General features: G+C 36.1%; 1 protein-coding gene across 1 annotated transcript; it reads right to left on the bottom strand.

Annotated features, from left to right (window-relative positions):
* Positions 1–757: 757 nt before the first annotated feature.
* Positions 758–11,057, bottom strand: LOC118490578 (dynamin-2B-like). Its single transcript, XM_035988293.1, has 22 exons — positions 10,573–11,057; positions 9,205–9,255; positions 8,823–8,943; positions 8,595–8,684; positions 6,575–6,636; positions 6,334–6,448; positions 5,866–6,208; positions 4,763–4,910; positions 4,472–4,573; positions 4,276–4,395; positions 4,068–4,151; positions 3,835–3,962; positions 3,675–3,759; positions 3,476–3,584; positions 3,197–3,273; positions 3,023–3,079; positions 2,740–2,878; positions 2,450–2,601; positions 2,254–2,367; positions 2,091–2,158; positions 1,331–1,512; positions 758–1,224 (listed from the first exon to the last, which is right to left on the bottom strand). Exons 1-22 carry the CDS (start codon positions 10,717–10,719, stop codon positions 995–997), a joined length of 2,724 nt encoding a protein of 907 aa, XP_035844186.1. The 5' UTR covers positions 10,720–11,057; the 3' UTR covers positions 758–994.
* Positions 11,058–14,650: the final 3,593 nt, after the last annotated feature.

Consider the following 14,650-nt stretch of genomic DNA (forward strand, 5'->3'; position numbering starts at 1 on the left):
CCGATCCCAATCCCGATCGGTATCCACTTTTTGGCGTTTTCGGTATCGGTACGGTACGGTATCGGTATTATACCGATACCGACCCTCAAAATATGGTATAATACCGATACCGTACCGTACCGATACCTAACCGACATGTTTCGGTATTGGTATCGGTACCTAGTTTGGGTGAAATTCGGGATCGGTATTAGGCGGTATCGGTATCGGTTCGGTATCGGATACCGATATGCTCATCCCGATGTGCAAGTCACATGATCAGATTTAACAGAAAAAATTAACTGGGTTGGGGCTAAAGGACATAACGTGTAAGATTTTAAAACATTAAGTACAAAACTCATCAATTTTAAAGACAAAGGACACCGTTTGCAATTTGATGTAAACATAAAGGACAAAACTTGTAATTTACTCAAAAAAAAAAAAAAACATTTACCTAAAGTGTACGGAAGTAAACAAAAAATTTCAAAGTACATGTGTTTATAGGAAAAACTTTTGTGGTGTTTATAGGAAAAACTTTTGTGGTCAAAGTATAATATACAAAAGTTTAGTGATTCAATTAATAGAAAACTATATCAAGCTTCATTTTAATTCCAACCGACACCCTTCAAGCTTACAGTCGATATAAAGAAGCCTATGGTGGCCGTCATCTGCTTAGCTTCAATCTAAAACTAGTAACACAAATGTATGAAATTTAGCGGCATTAATAGGTCCATAGAAGTTAACACTAGAAGATTAAATAAAAAACCCGACAAACTTCATGTAGCCAAAAATTGAAACAATACATGTTTTTGATATGATAAATCCATGCCTGTCTTATGTATACAAAACCCAAAACCAAACACACCTCAATCCGCAAACTACAAAATCAACAGTAGAAAACCAAACCATACCATACCATGTCATATCTACAAAACAACTCTACAAAAACATACTATAAACATCGTAATGTAATAGTAACCAGATTCAATTTCATTTCTTTAAACTAACAATAATCAATCTAAAACCTATAACCAGAACCAGGTGGTGCTGGTGGCAACCGGTTTGGGGTGCGGCGGCTGCCAGAGTTTGATCCTGAACCCACATCACCGTTCTCCGAAGGGTCACTATTCCTGCGCCTATGACCATTAGACCCAAGCCTAGAGCCGAGGCTCGTTGGTCCATTAGCAGCACCATCGAAAGCAGATCTCCAGTCATCACCCGATGATGGTCCATTGCTTCTTGGAGACTCTGTTTATGTTCAAAAGAGCAAAAGTTCATTTAGGATAAACAGCAGAATTTTATATTATTATTATAACTGGAACAATATAAATATAAAACTTGTATTTATTATTACCTGCAGGACTAGTAGTACCATTTGACATGGCTCCTGAGGCTGCAGCTGCTCTATTCTCGTGAATGCTTAGTTGTCTGGTGAGTTTAGAAAGCAGGCTCGATTGTTTCTGGATTTTCTCTCTTTTGCGCTTAACATTACTGTCCTCTTGAAGCAGCTCCTCAATCCTTGGCGTACTTTGGGTACTACACCCACAAATTAATTAAATAAGCAACGTTTGACCAAAGTGTTAATTCAATCATACAACCTCATATATAAATCACTTTATTCAAGAACGTACATAATATTAGTAAAAGTTAATACCATATAAAAATTCAACAATACTTGTCATTTTGCATGAAAAAATCCCTCAACCCAATTTGGGTATTATATTATAGACTCTAAAGTCCTATACTTGTTTGACATACAATGTTCTTTGAAAGAAAACAAAACCTTAAAATATTGACGTGTTATCCCTTGAATCGGTCAGAAGTGATGAAATGGCGTTACAAGCGTGTAAAAATGCTGGATGGTTTTTTTATATAGTTGACGTTTATTGTTGATTTCACATATACATGTGTTTTATAAACAACTTAAAGGACTCTAATGTATGAAAATGGGTTAACAGACTAGCAACATTTATGGTATTAACTCTACTAGCAACATAGTCATCATTATCTACTCTAATTAGATTCAAGAAAATATGTGTCCATCAAACCGAATCCGACCTGAGATGTACATTTTGTCACCTATATTCATAAGAAACCAAATAAAAGGAGCTTACCTTACAGAACTGTATAACTTATTAAGCATATCCTCTTTAGATTTTTCCACTTGGCAAAGAACAACTGCCTAAAAACCAGAACAGTGAACTGTAAGACAGAAGGCGTACCATAGACATGGATGTGGGCCCGCGTTTTAAAGTAAATATTAAAAAAAAAAAATACCTTTGGAACATTGGCTGCAAGGCTGTTGAGAACAGCCTCGACGTAGCCTCGTACTTCCTGAGCCATCCAACGAAGTTCTTCCTCTGGGTCTGCAGGTTTTCTAACCATTGTATCCTAAAAATTCACAATAATTATCCAATCACTTAACAGATCAACAACGTTAAAGGGTCAAACATTTGAATTTTATGCCACTCACAAGAGAGCCTTCCGATTGACTATGGCGAATAGGCAGACCATTTTCCTTGGTAATGACTTGACCTCCTTTGGCACCAACAACACTTCTCAATTTGTTTAACCATTCTACTTTTTCTGCAGCACTCTCGGCCTTTAATACTACAGCACTGTGAGCTGTGGAAGTATTTAAAAGTCAAATTAGGTTTGAAAAGCATATTACGAGATATTATTTATAAAACAGAAAGTTAAAAAAAAAAAAAAAAAAAAAAGACAAAGAAAGGAAGTTGTATGCAAGAGGCTGTTGGAGATCACCTTTTAAAACAGTCTTGTATGCAACCTTGCTTGTTATCTTGAATGCCAGACTGGGTGCCTTTTCTTCTGCCTTTGATTTTTTATCCTTTGAACTCTTGGCTGGGGGTTCTTCCTCTTCAATTTCTTCTATATTGCATTCCTAATAAATTAATTAATTTCAATAAGTTAGGAACACTTTAAAAAAAATTAACCCTCATGGGAACTTGAGCTCCAACCGTAAGATGACAAGTCTCTTAAAAAAATGAACATTAAACTGCCAGAATAAGAATGCCAAAACACATACCTCCAAGGTGATCACACCACGGAAATTCTTCTCTTCTACTTTATTAGTGTAACCAAGCTGTCGGTAAAAAACAAAAAATCAATCACGTTGAAGTTACACCTCCACCCGCCTCATTTGGCATTGAAATAACACAAATCTACATGTTGCATGTCTGACAGAAATTCTTTTACTAACCTTCCCGGTTTTTTCATTTAAAACAAACCACTTTTTACTCCATCCATTAGCTTTTGAGCTTTTCTTTAATAAATATCCTGCCACAAACAACACAAGTAAGAGAGATTTCGTCAGAGCAAGTATAGTTGCGTGTCCAATAAATTCTAAATGATAATACATGTGCCCATAATAAAGATTTCACCTAAAACTCACAAAAACATAATTCTTTGTACTACAAACATCATTTGACCCAACAAAGACAGACATGAAAAGTAAAAAGCATTATGTGAAAGAAAAAACCTGCTGTTATCTCCCCATCAGCTCCTGCGGTTTTTAAAACAGGTCCCTCTTGTGCATCCTTGTTATCCTTCGTTGATTTTAAGTTCCCTCCTGTTTGAGGACTAGCCGACTGTAAAAAGATAACAGAAACTAATAAGTGAGACAGAACCCTAGTAAATTATAAAAAGGATGTGTACAGTTAACAAAAAACATGGCATACCCTGTTTAGTAAGGACTGTTCTGCATCCACGGCCTTCTTGGAAGATTTGTTCTTGATCTCTTCCTCTCGTCTTTGCCTATCCATCCTGTTTTATAGAATATAAGTTTGTTCAAGTTATTAACAATTAAGATTTGCTGTCCAGAAAAGAAACAGGGCATACCTTCTCTGGACCAATCGGATGAAGTGCTGAGGTGGAACAAACACACGCTCCATGTCAACAAGAGCAACCACCATCTTCTTTGCATCATTCTTAAAATCCTCCAAGGCAGTAGTGGCAATTGCCACAACCTAGTTAAAAACATAACTGTCAGACAGATGTTTTAAGAAGCAAAAACAAGCACATGTTCAAATTAGAACATATTTTGCAGAAACTAGATATAAATAAATAATCACCTCTCTCTTGAAATGGGGATATCTTCCAAGCCCAGGCGTTGCATTTGCTGATGCTGAAACTATATCCACAAGCACACGATGAACCTGTTGTATCCATTAAAAGCAATCACGTGGCAGAGAACATTTAGTTAGTTGAAGCAAAAACAAAAGCAGAAGATGATGCATTATGCAAGTGCAGAAGATACATAGAACATATGTGTAGTGATACCTCGTCAACACAGAGACGTGATGGTTCTTTGGCAAGCTCTAATACACCTTTGATTAAAGACCGAAGTCCTTTTTCTGGAGATATAAGATAAGGTTGGTAACCATCTGCCTCTAGCACAATCTGATACAAAATTCCATGCTCATCATAATGCAAAAGAACATAAATGAAATTACATGTTAAAAAAGGACTTCCGTACCCTCTTGACATTATTTATATCAAAATGTCTGTCTAGAGGAAGCTGCTTGATCCTATTAGGAAAGTTACCCTCAAAACTTGCCACCACTTTCCACCCGCTACCCTGAATACATATACAACATAGATAATATCAGAAAGTGTCGCTTAATAATTGACATCATTACATAGCCAAATGCAAACAAGAAAGCATTGTATGTAGATTAACAATGACTCAAATGCCTATGATAATGACAAGGGGCAATGAGTATGACACAAGTAAGGTCCTCTAGTTATATTTGTAGATATTGGTTACCTCTCCGGTCATAATGTGTTGAAGAAACTTGTCCTCAAATTCACGGCAAAGTTCCAAGGCCAAAGCCCTTGTACCTTCAGAACTGCTAACCATTGATTCTCCAAGCCTTACCAACTCATCTTGCACAATCTGAGATTTCCCCTGAAGCCTGCACAAGTTTTAAATAAAAACTAACTTAACGCCCAACAGAGATGTAAAAAGTGCAGCATGCATGGATTAAAGACAAGTTTTGCTAATTATTATGCCAATGTCAATTTACTAAGGCCTTAACAGTTATACAACAAAAAAAAGAGAAATGATTTATAGCCATATATTAAAACAAAGATTTATGATTCTCCAGGTCCTGAACATGTGGGTCTGAAGAATAACTTTTTGAGTACGCACAAGGTAAGTAATTAATCCAACCATTACACCCTATACAGAAATAAGACAACCCCATAGAGAAAAAAGATGAAATTGGCAAGGCCTGGAAAGCTCTGTGTAGAAGATAGCATTGATCATATTAAAAAAAATGTTAATTAAAAACTGAAATGACAGATTCCATCCAATGTCACCCATCTACTCTGCCAATTTACTTTGCCCAAATTTCAAAACTAACAAAGAGAAAAATAATTTCAGGGAATATATAACACGGAAGTATAAGGCGCTATATATGATAAATAAGTATGGATCTTTGTTTTTCATTCAGGTGGTGAAATACACATAACATAAATCTTCTTGGTGTCATATCAGATAGTAAACACACATTGTGTTAATGTACAGAGTGGAGGTTCATGTTCCTTGTTTCTTTAATTACTTAATCGTATTACATGTAAAAGTGATGACCGTTTTACTTGCTTGTGTTTGTGTATCATATTGTTTAGTCAATTTCATGTAACTTGATTGGTGAGTGGTGACACTATAACTATATAAGATATTGTAGTAAGGGTGAGTTCAGATGAGAACACACACACACACATTATTTAAAGCCTTTCTCTGTTGACATAAATGCTAACTCAGGCCAGCACTTCATTAATCAAAAATCAAATTATGCTAAACGTTAATTATGTAGTAATCTGAAAAGCAAAAATAACTGAACATAACAAAAAGGGAAGAGATCTAACCCTGATAAAAGGCTTGGAAGTCTAATTTTCATACGGCTACGGATTTGATGAGCTAGGGTTTCAACCAAAGCTAATCTACCAAGCTTGTTTTGTGGAGCTCCTGTCAATATAGATTTCAAACTTTCACTTTCGGCCCGCCATGCAGTTTCTAATGAGTTATCGGACCCCAAACTTCCTGATTGTGCTGAAGCAATGGAAACTGATTGACCAATTAGAGCAACCCATGGAATCTCAGCTGCACTCCGTGGTCCTTGACCCAAAAGAAGTGCTTGACAAGCAGCAACAACTTTTGGATCTGCAGATGCTTGGTCAACTTTGCTAATAACACCAATCGTTCTTGTACCTATAGTTAAAAATACATAACATATTTACAGCTTAAACATCCAAACTGAAAGATCACAAAACTTTGAACTAGTATATAAAAAGTGAGATTGACAGGCCAATAATCAGAATCAACAGTGAACGTACATTCTCCATCATATTCCTTTGCAATTCTAAGAGCCTTAGCAGAGGAAACCTCTGGTGCCTGAGCAGCGGGTATTATAACCAACAAAACTGCATCATTGTGCTGAGCATATTCACTCTGCAAGAAATACTTGGCTGTTAGATCTCATTTCAGGGAAAATATTACAGAAAAAAAAAAACATGATTGTAATATATATTATATATATATATATATTGAAATGAAAACAATTTAATTGTAACACACCAATGAATCATCCAGATTCCCTTTCTCGACTCCGGGCAGGTCAATCAATTTTAGAGGCGGGGCTACAAAAGAATAAGATTTATTTAGGGAAACAAAACATATAATAAAATAAAATAAAATAAAAAAGGAAGAGAACAGTATTTAGGTCATAGATGTAAAGGTTTGTACAAACTAAAGTTTAAGGCAATCGTGTAGATATATTATAAGAATAGTTAACACAAGTTACTAGCCTAGGGAAACCGCCACAATACCATTGCTTGATAGTTCATATACCATCATAATCGTCTGAATTTGTTGGGGTCGTTTTAGCCTAACCTATGTAACTAACTATATATGTTGATAACTCCCGACTGCATAATTTAAGTTTTGATTGAATTCAAAGTAAAGAGGTCTTTGAAATAATTAGATATCAATATGTCACAGATTGACTCATTAGTTAACACATACGAGATCAATAAGTTATACCATTTATGCCAAGATACTAGAAGTCAAAAAGAGCATACACATTTACATAATTCTAGAAATGATAACTATCATATAATGCAACTACACTTGTAACCCTATACTTTAGCATTTGACTGTACGATCACCGCTAAATATTGTACACCAACAAATATATTTATCATAGTTATTAAAGGCGCGAAGCGTACTCTAGGCGCATAGGCTCCGATTAGGGCCTAGGCGATAGGCGCAAAAAAAGCGTGGGCCCGAGAAAAAAAAAAGCGCACTTAAATAAAAAAATTAAAAAGTTCATTAAGGGAATAAAGTACTCAAAACCAAAACAATAATGTTCATACTAGCACTTAAAAAGTCTCCGATAACAAAATACTAAAAACCAAAATGTTCATAGCACTTAAAAAGTATAAGATAACAAAATACTTGGAAACCAAATCAGAAATAATAAGCTGATAATGAATATGAACAAAACTAAATAAAAAAAAAATACTGCAGAATATGTAGAATTAAATCAGAAATATACTAATTTGGATTTGAAAATTTCAAACTGAGATCTGGATCATTAGTGTTATAATCGGATGGTTATCCCTATAAATACTGCAGAATATTAGGGATTTGTGAATTAAAAGAAACTGTTGATTCGTATTAGTTGTGCGCTATATTTACCTAGGAAGTAGGAGCACAGTTAATTCGCATCATAGTTATCAAATGCGCTAGGCGCACTCTAGGCGCATAGGGCTCGCCTCTCGCCTAGGCGAGAAGCGCAAAAAAAGCGAGGGCCTGAGAAAAAAAAAAGCGCAATCAAATAAAAACATTAAAAAAACAAAGTTATGAACTGAAAAAAGCCAAATCCTCAAATTCCAAAAGTTTTCAAATATCATAAACCTTAAAATAAAACCAACATTATTATGAATCACCAAAATATCCCAAAACCAAAGCTGTTAAGACTTGAAAACAATAAAGTTCAGACTTCAAAAAGTAAATAAAATTCAAAACCAAATGTTCTTCAACTTTAAAAATCATCGGAGTCGGAGTCGTCATCCACAGCAATTGCCTTGTCTTTTCCAGCAGCATACACATACGTGTAGTATTTTTTGCCAGCAAAGAACTGTGAATGCTGTGGATACGTCTTATTTGTTATATACAGAATGAATGTTATATAAAGATAATATATATCTCTTAACTTTTTGAAATTTAAAATATCTTTAAAAATATATACAGATTTGATGAGATATGATTCTAAAAGATTTAAAATTATCTGTAAATATAATCTGGGTTGTTTAAAAGATAGGGTTTAAAAAAAAAATAACGTTGCTTTTTTATCTATGGTCGCCTTGGTCGCCCAGGTCGCCTAGGCGGACCAGGCGAGCGCTTTTAACAACAGAGATTCGCATCGCTCTAAAAAATCGCCTAGACGCCAAAAGCGTGCGCTTTTGATAACTATGATATTTATTACAACTCCTCATGACATTAAAACATATGCATAAACTATGTGACAGTATGTATCAGAGCAAATATAAGTTTTAGCATGGTTATTTCAAAGAAAGAACATATTCAAACCTACCTGTACTCGTCTTAAGCTTCAAATATATTTCGTCGTGACTCTTGCTCGATATTTTACTTAGTCTATCTTGTAAAGAACGACGAAGAGCACCTATGATTGAATAAAAAGAAAGGATTCAAAGTGTCATTAGATTGCCAGTTCATAATATATATACTGTGAAACTCCAATACTATACATCCAACAGGCTTCACATAAGATAAGACTAAGAGGGTGTGATAGAGGACTTACTTGCAGACACTGATTGGGATTTACTATCAATCTGCAGCACAATTGTTTTGTTGCTTAAGTTTTCATCCCTGTTTAAGTCAATGCATATAGGCGCACGGGTGGCACCACCTTCACCAGTTGGCTGTATATATAGAATTTAGAACTAGTAAATTTAAGCATCCAAATTTTCATTTCCCTTGTAAAAAATAACTTTAATGTCTCCACAACTACTCACATACAGGTAGCAATATCTAGACTGTTGCCAATTTGGCATATTATGATTTTGTCCTAAATCATAACCATTATGATTTATGTAGTAAATCATAACCATTATGCTAAATACAGATGTCTAAAAGTTGACATTAGAATATAAATAAGAAAATTAACATAATGAAGTTCTTACCAAAGCAGGATGTCCAATCAAACTGTTCAAAACTGCTGACTTGCCCGCACCCTGAACAATTTAGTTCAGGTTTAGAAACTAGGTTAGGCAAACTAACAGTAAAAATAAGCTCTAATGACTAAAAAAGCAAAAAACGCGGAATAAAAAAACTAAAGCAAAACACACAAACAAAACTCCATGCACTTTGATGGATAGACACTGGTATATTCAGTTGGTAATGCATGATTCTTGGTGATATTATCAAACATTAAGTCATTTAAAACGTTAACTTTTCCGCATGTCTGTTTGCAAGAATTGACAACATTAAGTTGCCAATTACATCGTTTATTGAAAGTTAGCAACCCAATTTATTAAATTATAGACAAATCTTCAATTAGTTCAGAGCTATTAGTGTGAATCCTGACCAAGAAAAAGAGTTACTAAATCAAAAACGAGTGTTCTTCTTATTGTTATAAGAACATAGTTTAATTACAGATTTCCAAGTATCTAGGACAATGAATAAGTTGATCATTGATGTATTAAGATACAATATACATGAGCAGGTGAATCAATTTCTACTATCATTGTTTAAAATAGAATCTCGATCTTGTATTCCTGTTTGACACTTTGACCACTAAACCATCAAAACCAGGAAAGCAGGAATATATATTCAGACTAGAAAACCATCTATAAGCAAAAAGTATATACACGTTCTTCAAATGGTATGACCACATTATCTGGCCTTTTCCAGCTTTGCCTTTAAAGATCAGACATCAGCTTCCAACATAAACCTTTCCAATAAACCAGCAAATGATTCATGTAGCATAATATTTATGAAAATTCATCAAACATGTCCAGATCCGTACCCTGCTCCTCTAATGCCTCGCATCCGTTAAAACAAGTGATTTGCATTGCACAATCAAAATCCACACCACCTAACCACAAATTCAATAGGCATAAAGCCATAAACATGTTCAAAGAATATGATCGCATCACCGACTGAAATATCCAAACACCTGTCTTAAAATCGTCGGTAACTCTAAACCAATCCCAAAAAGAATGCCGGATTGCAACATCAAACAAATTATTCAAATCTCTATAAAGATCTCAAGCAATTATCAAGTGAAACTTAAATCATTAAATTATTGAGGCTGCAGGTACATGTATTTTGTTGTAACTACTGATAGAGACGCAAAATAAGAACAGAAAGCAAGGATTCAAAAACAATCCAATCAACACTAACCTAACTTACATAGAATTACAGATCTTAACAAAATCGGATCGAAGATCCAAACCGTACAGCAATCAACACAATTAAACACAAGCACCGGCCGTTGAAACGGCAGAAGCCTTATGTTCTAACTAGATTAAGTTGATAAAGAAACTGACCGTATTGCCAAGAGCAACAACGTTGAGAAATGTGGAGCTACGCCTGGAAGACGCCGATGAGTTTTCGTCAACATCTTCATCGTTAAGCAAAGACGCCGCCTGCCGCATCGAATCCGACAGCTGCACCAATTCTTCGATCGCCTCCATTTCTGATCTATGAACTGCAACAAACTCAAGTATCGAAGAGATCGAAGCGGATCAAACCAGTTGAAGACGCCGAAACAAGGAATCTATAGGCAGTGGAAAGCAAGTTTTTTTTTGTGAAATTAGTAACAGAAACCCTAGATGTTTGATCGGAAAGAAGGGTTGATGGATGGATGAATGGATGAATATCTCTAGGGTTTCTGTTAAGATTTGGAAAAAGAAGAGAGAGAGAGAGAGGTTGAAGTTTGAATTGGCTGATGAGAGTGAGAGAGAGAGAGAAGAGGAAGATTCAATTTGGTGTGGTGAGAACAGAGGAAGGACACGATCTGCCCCTCCTTGAATGCATCTTTGAATTTTCTTTTTTTACATTTTATTTCTGACCATTACTGTTTTTGTTTTCGTTTTCGTTCATATGGTTTATCAAAAATCAATATTTTCAGTTCATTAGTTTAAAAATTGCGATTTCATTCCATGTGGTTTTACTTTCATAACTATTTCAGTCCACCTCGTAATCATTTCAGTCAGGGATTGAAATGGTTACGAAAGTGAAACCACAGGGAATGAAATCGCAATTTTTAAACTAATAGACTGAAACGATGATTTTTTACAAACCACATGGATGAAAACAGTAATTAACTCTGACCTAAATTTTCTTAGGCTATGCGGTATGGTGACCATCCCTCCTTGGAGGATGATCCGCCATGTCATAGTCCCATAGAGGATGATCCAATACACTAAAACACTGGAAATGGGATGATGATCCTACCCCACAAGTTTACTTTTTTTAATCTATCTACTTTTTTAACATTTATCAAATAAGATAGAAAAATAAATTCATTAATATTAAAAAACATTACATAAACTTAAAAAAAATAAACTTAAAAGAATAAATTCCTAACTTTTATACTTTTTTCATGATGTCCTCATGCATTTTCTTCAAAGTAAAGCGTTTTGGTTTGGAATAACTATCAACATCAATCGTGAATATGTCCCATTCTTTGAGCCGAACCTTATCATTGGCCACGTGTACCTTTTCTCCCGCCACGCATACCCTTTCTTCGACCGCCTGTTCCTTCGCCTTCGCCTTTTCGGCCGTGACCTCCGTGTAAGCTTTAAATTGGGCCATAAACGCCTCCATCTTCGAATCGCTACCTTTTTCATTTTTTTTCTTTGAAGCCGCCTCCCCTTTTGATTTGTCTCGACCCTGGGGACGTTCCTCCTCCTGTACGGCGTACTCTTCTTCATCAAACTCGGCGTCGTCGTTTAGATTAATTTGACATCTTGCGTCCGAGCCTCCGACACTAAAACTACCGGTCTCCAAGGTTTTTTGAGGTTTTGCCATCTCAACCTCATTCGGAACCGGCGCCCACTTTTGGGCCTTTCACATAACTTCCCACGCCCTAACTTGTGGGAACACCGTTTAATGGTTCATCTTGTATTTTTCCAATGCCGATTTGAAGACATCATCGTCGCTCATCCCACTACGGCGCCCACTTGTATATATTTAATTATATTCCTCCGAAAACCGGTTCACGACCGCACTCATCTTTCGCCACTTCGAAGATAACGAGTCGAGATCTTGATATTGTCCTTGTCCCATTATCTCAAGAAACTTTGACAATACCGCTTTCCAAAACCCCTCATCGGTTTGGTTGTTACCTATATTCAACAAAAATATATATTACAAAAAAAATTAAAAATCAATATTAAAAAGTATATACTAAAAAAATTTCAAGTTAAATTTACGTACCTTTAACGGGGTGTGTGGATGAGTCTATATACGCCTTCGCTAAGGCTTCTCCTCGAGCGGCGTCCACTGATTCGGCTTCGGTTTCGAAGGTTGACTTTGGTCAACCGCAACTTGCTTTCCTTTTTTTCGTTTGGAGGTTTGCGGCTGGGTCTCGGGAACGACTTCAACGTCGTCGTCATCGGGAACTAGTGGTTGAGAAGTTTGAATGGGTTGCGGTGGTTGAGAAGCTTGAACGGGTTGCATGTTAAACGGGTTACGCATCATCAAGTTTTGTAAGGCTTGAGTTTGTTGCGTACTCAAAAAAACGTTCCGAGAATTTTGGAAACCCGCAAAAGCGTTAGCGGAAAATTGAGCGAAAGGGTTCGGTTCCATTGTAGGATAGTACCCGAGCACCGAAAAAACATTCGGGTTTGGATTCGGGCTGTTCGGGTTGAATGGATCCATTGTAGAAGAATGTTTTATAAAAAAAAGAAGGTTTTAAAAAAATTTGAGAGAGATATGGGGTTGTAGTGGGTTAAAATTGGTGTAAAAGTGTAGAATTTATATAAAATTTGGGGTAATTTTGAATTATAACCGTTTGGTATTAATTATGAAAATTAATTTTTTTAATTTATTCAACGGTAACAACTTGGAAAGTGGGAAGAATTTGTCCTTTTGTGGCCCGGCACCAACATCTCCAGCGAGATGGAGGACGACGAAAGGGGGGCGGGAGGGTGTTTGGCCCGGCGTCGTTCCAGGACCATCCATCCTGGGACGCAGCCCATACCGAGAAGCCTTACAACCGGATTTATTTAGGCCATGTGTAGTCATAAAGTTCTTTTAGGGGCGTTATGCGACAAGTGGCGCGCCACATTATACAAGGACTTTATGAGGCGTTATATCACTAGAGCGCGTAGTCATAAAGCCCCTACCCATCGTTACCTAATTGTTAATTTTCATTTTTATTAATTATTTAAAAAACACTTTTCTATTTTTTTCATTTAATCTCTAAAATATATAAAACACTTTTATTAAATTTAAAAATACATTACAATAAAAAAAACGATACAATTATTCTTCGTCTTCATCATCGTTGTCTCCTTCTTCCTCTTCGTTTCCTCCAGCATCCAAACTTATGTTTTCAAAGTTCCCGGCTTCGAATTCCTCAACTTCTTCTTCCTCGGAATCTTCTTCGACGTCACCATCATGTCAAATTGGGCGAATCACCCAAGCATGCTCGACTAAATCCGCCTTTAACGCGTTTCCATATAACTAACATATACCTAAAATATAATTAAATATATAAAAGTTTTACTAGTGATGTACTTAAAAATAAATATATGAAAGTGAGTAAAAAAATACCATAGCAAAATTGTTCCACGTTATCTCGTGTTGTTTTCTCCCCCATCTTCAAGTACTCGTCGTTGATGTCGTACGTGTGACAACCCGAACTTGCAAGGTTAGTGGCGTGTAATCTTGTGGTCTTGACTCCGTTAAACTTAAACGTTTGTTAACTTGGTTATATAACGTGGCATTTGTGTGGGTCGCGCATGTATTGGGCTACATAATACTGCGTTGCAATTCCACGCCATTTCGGCCCAAATGAAGTAAATGAGCCTAGCTATCTTTTCTTGTGTTTTGATCTAATCGGCCCAAAGTGAAAGCTGTGTAGTTTTTATTGATTGGCCCATATGTATTGATTAGGCCCAGATGTATGTTAGCCCACCTGATTTAGTTGTTATCATTATATAGACTTTGGTACGTAAACATCTTGATTCACCTCTAAATTGCCATAACAAACCCTATCATCCCCCATATTTTACGTACGGCAGTGGGAACCCCCCTTGTATTGCGACGGAAGTAGGACTATCCCCATATTCGAAGCATCATCTTCTTCCATCGAGTTCTTGGTTAGTAACCACGTCTTCGTGTTAAATCTAATTTGGTTGATCTTGTTTACATGTGAGCGTGATTTACAAAGGTGTGTACGAATGTTCTATGATGACTGTGTTCGATTTGTGTTATGTACGAATTGAATATATTGGCTAGTTATGTTAATAATTACATATGATTGCTTCGTTGATGATTCTTGTAATTAATCGGCAATTGACAATAAAGCAACGTTCGAATCCGATTCTTTTGTCATACAAACATAGTGTAGCGATACATGGTTGGTGTTGTCAGTTATGTGTGGGCTTGATGATA

This window comes from Helianthus annuus, chromosome 3 (genome assembly GCF_002127325.2).
Source record: "Helianthus annuus cultivar XRQ/B chromosome 3, HanXRQr2.0-SUNRISE, whole genome shotgun sequence".
Lineage (NCBI taxonomy): Eukaryota > Viridiplantae > Streptophyta > Magnoliopsida > Asterales > Asteraceae > Helianthus > Helianthus annuus.

Bases quoted from the DNA above. Each gene is read 5' to 3' on its own strand.
- LOC118490578 (XM_035988293.1), bottom strand. From the start codon at position 10,719: ATGGAGGCGATCGAAGAATTGGTGCAGCTGTCGGATTCGATGCGGCAG. The intron at 6,209-6,333 runs GTACGTTCACTG...TTTTAACTATAG, and splicing joins AAAGGAATATGATGGAGAAT to GTACAAGAACGATTGGTGTT. The intron at 4,152-4,275 runs GTATCACTACAC...TGGATACAACAG, and splicing joins CACGTCTCTGTGTTGACGAG to GTTCATCGTGTGCTTGTGGA.